The 7,039-nt window shown below is 37.0% G+C and overlaps 1 protein-coding gene across 5 annotated transcripts in view; it reads left to right on the top strand.

Annotated features, from left to right (window-relative positions):
* Nucleotides 1-6,380, top strand: part of LOC116699460 (N-acyl-aromatic-L-amino acid amidohydrolase (carboxylate-forming) B) — a 14,258-nt gene extending 7,878 nt beyond the window's left edge. For all 5 annotated transcript variants that reach the window (XM_032532083.1, XM_032532058.1, XM_032532092.1 and 2 more), the window contains 6 exons: nucleotides 341-567; nucleotides 1,099-1,291; nucleotides 1,480-1,567; nucleotides 1,656-1,763; nucleotides 3,715-3,827; nucleotides 4,535-6,380. In XM_032532083.1, the coding sequence (XP_032387974.1) occupies nucleotides 341-567; nucleotides 1,099-1,291; nucleotides 1,480-1,567; nucleotides 1,656-1,763; nucleotides 3,715-3,827; nucleotides 4,535-4,732 (927 nt within the window). In that variant the 3' untranslated portion in view covers nucleotides 4,733-6,380. The remainder of the gene's footprint in view (nucleotides 1-340; nucleotides 568-1,098; nucleotides 1,292-1,479; nucleotides 1,568-1,655; nucleotides 1,764-3,714; nucleotides 3,828-4,534) is intronic.
* Nucleotides 6,381-7,039: the final 659 nt, after the last annotated feature.

Here is a 7,039-nt window from a genome sequence, read left to right as displayed (position 1 = left end):
AACAAACAAACAAACAAACAAACAAACAAACAAACATCTAAATAAAATGTTTATCTACAGGTCAATCTCCTGACTAAGCCTGGGGCCAGTCACTTATTAATGTAAATGACTCACTGACTGTCATCCAGCAATACTTTTGCACTTTCACCCCATTTTCTGATAGAACCTGGTTTCACCATCCGGTCACAGGTTACTCTGGTCACTCTGGTTTTAACAGACTCCTTTAATGTTTACCTCCACTTTAAAAAAATCTTTGTTTGCTGAGACGTCAGGTAGAGTTAGATAAAGATAGACGGACAGGACAACACTTATCTAACAACCTCTTTTTCCCTGCCAACAGATGGAGCACATCTCTCTCCCGCCACTGTCCCGTGTTGCCATTTGTGGTGGCACCCATGGAAATGAATTGTCAGGGGTGTACATGGTGAGAGAAATGCAGAAAAAGAAGGTACATCAGACTGAATCTGTTTCTATTACTACCGTCTTATCAAATCCACGGGCTGTGGATGCTTGCAGAAGATACATGGAAAAAGATCTCAATCGCTGTTTTACAGATGCCCTGCTGAGGTAATGTTGTATCAAAAGTTAACGTAGATGGTTTAAAAGAGAATGTGTACATTTAAAAGCTGCCTTGTAACAGTAAAATAAAACTGAAAACAGCTAGACAATAATTTGCATGTATCATTCATTTATTTTATTTATTATCTGTTCAAGGTGGAACTTTCAACTTGAATATAATTCTTAATAGATTAATGAATAATAATGCGTTATGTGTTAATGCTGTATTGTGTGAGTCATATCTGAATCTGCAATGTAATCAATAATTCTCTGTCAGGTAAATGTAGTAGCACAATGTTTTCCTGTGAAGTAGAATATGTAGAATATGTCCATTTGAAAGCTGCCCTGTAATAGTAAAATAAAACAAGAACAAGGTGGATTGCCATGACATTTGGTGCAGACATCTGTGGTCCCCAGATTATGAATCCTAATGATGAACTTTCTTCTATTTAGCTAATCTTTGCAAACTAGAAAATAGCTAGACAAGAGTGTGCACGTATGTACAGTATGAGAAAACTAATTACATCATCTGGCTTCCAGTGCCCCCATAACAGACTCTACACCCTACGAGGTGAGAAGAGCCCAAGAGCTGAACGCTCAGCTTGGGCCCAAAGGAACCCCAGAGGCTGTGGATCTGCTCTGCGACCTCCACAACACCACTGCCAACATGGGCATGTGCCTCATCTTTTACTCCTTTGACTGGATTGCCCTGCACATTTACAACTACATTCAGGTAAGAACTTTGTAAAGTCATCCAGACAGATATTTTTAGGGATTACAATTTGACTTAACTAGGGCAGTGCATGTTCAAAACATGCTTGTTTTGAACAAACCGATTGCTTTGCCTGTGGTATTGCTGTCAAATCTGAAACGGCTGAATTGAAACACTAAATAGTCATAGTCGACCTGTCTGGTTTTCAGAGCAAGATGACCTCTGCACCTGTGACAGCAATCCAGATGGATATTTCAGAGACTTATTCCCTGGAGTCAGTTGGAAAACATGGCATCGGTAAATGTGTATATCTGTCTGTCTGCATCTAAACAATTGAACAGATTAAAGTGTAGGATGCTGAAAATGTTTCTCTTGTTCTCTGCAGCGATTGAGGTTGGTCCTCAACCCCACGGCGTGACCAGAGCTGATATCTTTAACTTGATGAAAGAGGCAGTGGATCTCACAATAGAATGCCTTCAGAAATTGAATTCTGGTAAGAAACACGTTCTGGTATTTTGTGAGGACACAGTCCTTCCTAGAAAGCATGTTAAGGCGTGCCCTAATACCAAGCCATGGGTCACTTCTTGTTCAACCCCTTTGCTCTTTGGGGAGCATAGGTCATTCATGAATGTCCTCCAGCTGGTGTTGGGCAATTTTCTCTGCTTCTCTGGTATTTTGTGATGACACAGTCATTCCTAAAAAGCATGTTAATGTGTGCCCTAAAAACAAGCCATAGGTCACTAGATCTCTGAAAAATGTGATAAGGAGAAACAAGGAGGCAAGGAGAGAGGTAAGATTGATAATTAAGAGGGCCAGATTACAATGCAAAAATAAGATAAGCACTTAAGCAGCAACAATTTGAAGACAGCCTGGTTCGGTAAGGTAAATGTATCCAAGGGTGTGATGAGCCTCTCCAACTTAATGCCACAAGACTAAGGATATTGTCATTGATTTTAGACAATCATCTCTCCCATCATCTTAAACCTCCATCAAAGGAACTGGCATTGGGTTTGTACAACATTATAAGTATCTAGAAACAGTCATTGATTAAAACTGATGTGGCCTGTAAGACTGCATAAACCACCCCCTTTAATTTGAGTTTCAAACACCCCCCTCAGACGGTAGATTCAGACTACAGTTCAAGAGCAATAGGAGGAAAAACTAACTTGTTCCCTGTGCAATAAGTACATTTTCGATTTTTTGAGCCTGCTCCTGTAGTATCGTGTAAAAGTGTGTTCTGTTTATTGTATGTACAGGAAACAGTTTGTTTGTCTTTGTTGTTGTCTTTTTGTTTATTTGCACGTGTTCTTTATCTTGCGCTCCTGACTGCCAATCTATCTTGGCTAATAAAGTGACTCAACTAAACTGGTATTTCAAGGGTCAGAGCACCTAAATTATACACAAAAAACAAACAATACAAGAATATAGTTAATGAACAGCATTCAATTCAGTTCGATGCCAGAGTAACTCACTTGCAAATTCAAATTGTGCTCTTGCGAGAACTCTGGATTTCCAGAGTACCTCATTATGATACTATGAGTGAATGCAGAGCTTCATCCTGTCTTTTTATGTGTCTGTGTTAGTTCGACTTGTGCATTGGTGTGAGATGCTGAGAGGCAAAGCACCGGTTGTGAATTAGAACAGGCTGCACATTTGCACGCTGTTATTGGCTGGGGTTTACACAACCATGTGGGGCCCAAAGGCTTTTTGCTGACACCCATAAAGGTCCTGCACTCACAAAAATGAGAAGAAAAGAGAAAATACAAGCAGAGGGCAGGGTCTCGGCAATTATAGAGGGCAGGGTCTCTGCAAATATAGACACCACACCACTCTTCTAGTGGGACATAAGTGATACTTGAGAGGGATTCCTTTTGTATTAGTCATTACCTTGTTTTTTTTAGGAACATCCTACAGATAGTATATATCTGTTCACAACTTGTAAACGAGCTTACACTGTTCATTTACTCTGTACTGTTTAGGGAACAGTCTCGCTCTGTGGGTAAGATCAGCAAACTCTGTTGAGTGTTTGTATTTGCAATGACATTTTATCGATGCATCCCTGGCTTGATTTGTGCATATACTTCAACATTATTTGCTTATCTTTGATTTAGATATTTATTCTTTGAACTTTGTAACCCTGGTTTTAAAAAGTTTTCTGTTTTACTTATTTAATTACTATCCCTAGTGGTATCTAGCCATGTCGATAGTTTTGGTTTTATTTGCCCAGGTTTTGAGATTTCTGTTTCTAAGCCAAGGCAATGGAGGGAGGTAGCACAGTTCTAGGAAGCAGAAGTTTCGAAACCTGGCCAAACCACAACTAGAATGGCTTTTGGGGATAATTGATGCAATGGAAAAAAATGAATAATTTAACTGAAGTACCTCTGTAAATGTGAGCCTCCTTGAATACATCAGAATTTGTAATTGTTACTGTACTTTGCCAACAGGAAGTACTTTTGAAGGAGGTAAAGTGGAAGCATACACTTTGGTGAAGAGTGTAGACTACCCAAGGGATCCTACAACCAATAACATTACTGCTGCCATTCACCCCCAGCTGCAGGTACAGTACAAGGACAATATTCATGCACATACAGTATAAGCCTTCACTTAAAACAACTATAATCTATATCTTATAATAACAATGCATCAAATGACAATGTGAAAGGGGTCACGTGTAGTGATGGATCTGCACAGAATTACCTAGAATCTGCAGCTCCCCTTTGCTTTATGGAGTGAATTATGGCTCATTAATTAGCTTTTTGACCCATAACTTCACTGTTTTAGTTCACTCTCCTTGTTTTGTCAATGTGGTTTTGTTCATAGCTGTTGGCAATTTTCAGCAAAAAAGCTCTTGAACCTATGGTACATTACTTTAAGACATTTAGCAGCTAAAGCCGTCAAATGAATGCTAATGTTTCTCCATATCAGCTGGATGTTTAAATACTCAACTCTTTTCTGACAAGTTTGTTTATCATATCAACTTAATAAGGTGATGATTTGTCAATGTTCTTTGTATTAACAACTAGTTTCTAGTGCCACCAAGTGGCCACAAAACCAGTTATTGGAAGTAAAAAAAGCCTGTTTCCCTAAATGTCAAACTAGGTCTTTAAACAATGCTACATAAGGTAGTCCCATTTGCACAGTGCATGAATTAATGAGGCCTTGATTTTGGTGAACTATGACAGTAACAGTTAATACCATATTTGCATTCAAAAGCTGCCCTAAAGTATTAAGACTAACCTGTCAGCATTCTCTGTCTTTCTCCAGGATAATGACTTCAAGCTTCTCAAACCAGGAGACCCCATCTTCCTGTCATTTTCTGGGGAGACGGTGAAGCATGAGGGGGAGGAACTCTATCCTGTATTTGTAAATGAATGTGCCTACTATGAGAAGAAGATTGCTTTCCATTTGGCTAAGAAAGTCACCGTGACCTTTCCGTCTGTAAGTGTGAAGAAGGTGGACTGAGAGTACAGAGACAGAATGAGACCAAGATGTAGACTTTAAATTGTAATCACAGAAGAAAATTAATGTGTACACTACATATATACTGCATATAACTATTTTTAATAATCACAAATGCACAAACAAATACGATGATTTAATATTCTACAAGTGCCAGACACTATTGATTACCTCTTTATCCTGTTTAGCAATCCACTACGGCAGCTCTGCCACAGTACTACCTCCATGAGGCCTAAAGAAGAGACTCATGTGTAATACCAGAGTTATTATTGTACTTGACTTAATGATATTGCACAGGTACTGAAATTATAATCTTCCACTCCCTGTAAATGAATTAGACTACTTGGACACTGATCTTGTTTGCACTGTGACAATGATGCAAAAACCATGTTTGAATACATGGAAACATGGATCACTTTGAACTATTCAAAAGTGACTTTTGAATTCTATCATGCTGATGTTTAGCAGCTTTAACATTTATGTTCACCAACATAGTTTAGCATGCTACCATTTGCTAATTATCACTAAATATAAAGTACAACTGATGCTGATGGGCATTAGTTTTGTAAGCATTTGGTCATAAACTAAATTATTGCATTGCTATGCCCAGAGCCATGTGGCTGAAAATTAGGGCTGCATAATGCATGTTGTTTTTTATCGCTAATGTGATATCAACTTGCAAAATACACCCTTGCAACAATCAGGAAAGGCTGCAACATATCGCGAAAGACAATTTTAGTTAGTTGAGAGCATCAGTAGAAAACTCCACCTAAGTGTATCTATCAACATATTCTTTTTTTTAAATGGTGCCTATTATTTCCAATTCAGTGTTAAATTTGTTAAATACATTTTTTTTAATTCAAAAAGCTGCTGTATCTGTAATTTGCTGTATTTTAGCATAATACTGAAAGCAGCAGAGTATAACTAAGTACACTTTAATATCTGTTTATTAATCTTGAGAAGTATCATCATGATATTCAACAAAATATTGCATATTGTATATTTTCCTAATATCCTGCCGCCTTACTCAAAAAAGCAATAGCTATCAAAAAGTATCTCTGTAATTTTTTATACAATTACAATGTAAGGAATAATGAGGTTTTACTAATTCTATTACAACGGATCACACAAAAACAATATGTCAGCAAATGTCAAATTTATAGATACAGAAACAGTTACAGTGTGCTTTAAATGTATACATAAACACATTTACAAAAGCCAGAGTGCATATCAGATGTGTAACAAAACATTGGGACAGAAAAGAAAATCACAATTTCTATTCTGGTGCTGTGAAAATAGTTGTTTTGGACAAACAAAAAGTAACAAATTCATTAACTTTCCAGACTTAATGTCACAGTAAGTGTAAAGATGTAGATTCATGAGGATTTTCACTTGCAAATAAAGATTTTACAACTGTCACTCTCTTTGACTCTGGAGTATTACCAACAAACATTTAAAAGGCTTTAATTGTTTCAACACTTGTCAAACCAGTCAGTTATGTAACCGTTAGAATTAGAAAACATTTAAAAAGGAGCTTAACAAATGTAATGGCAGTAGTATAATGTGGGGCTGAAACATTAGAATTTAAATGTTACAAAGAGATCACAGGTTTTCTTGAGTGGTCTTCAAATCAAATTCAAGGTTTTTTTTTTTTACCTTCAAATGAACCGTGTTAATAAATATTAGGTCTGTAAATACGAGGGACAGGGAGATTAGTGGTTACATTTAGTCAACACATACCACAGACTGAAATCAACAATTACCACAGATGACAGAAATGTCACCTTAAAAAGGCATGCACAGGAAAGGCTCAATAGTTAAGATTATGCAAAAATAAAACCATACAAAAAAAAAGTTAAATTAGGCTAGTGTAATATTTTTCATGCACTACTTTAGAAAGCTACCCTGACTTACACAACTGCATGTCTGAAACTTTTGTGCAAGTTTATAATCTATAACTGATTTAAGGGCAATGTGGTGAGCAGCTTTAGAATCAATGGCAACCGAAAAGAAGGCATTTATGTATGGCACACACACACACACACAACACAGTTAACACCACAAATGATCCACAATATCTGGGTGTTAAAATACATTAAAGAGCGTGCTTTGGGTAAGATACAGATTAGAGATGCTATAAAATAAAAGGTGAAATAACATAACCCAAAAGTTTTAAACCCCTGATTATGAGCACTTATGATAATTAGCTGCTAAATGGTTTGTGGTTTCATGTTTTTTTAGTATTTAAAGATTTTTACAGAAGAAGTGAAAAGTTATAACAAATACAGTCCTTAACCAGAAACTTTTTTT

Source organism: Etheostoma spectabile, chromosome 2 (assembly GCF_008692095.1).
Source record: "Etheostoma spectabile isolate EspeVRDwgs_2016 chromosome 2, UIUC_Espe_1.0, whole genome shotgun sequence".
NCBI classification, from domain to species: domain Eukaryota; kingdom Metazoa; phylum Chordata; class Actinopteri; order Perciformes; family Percidae; genus Etheostoma; species Etheostoma spectabile.
Note: the sequence above shows the minus strand (reverse complement) of the source record. Positions and strands in the feature narration are given on the sequence as shown.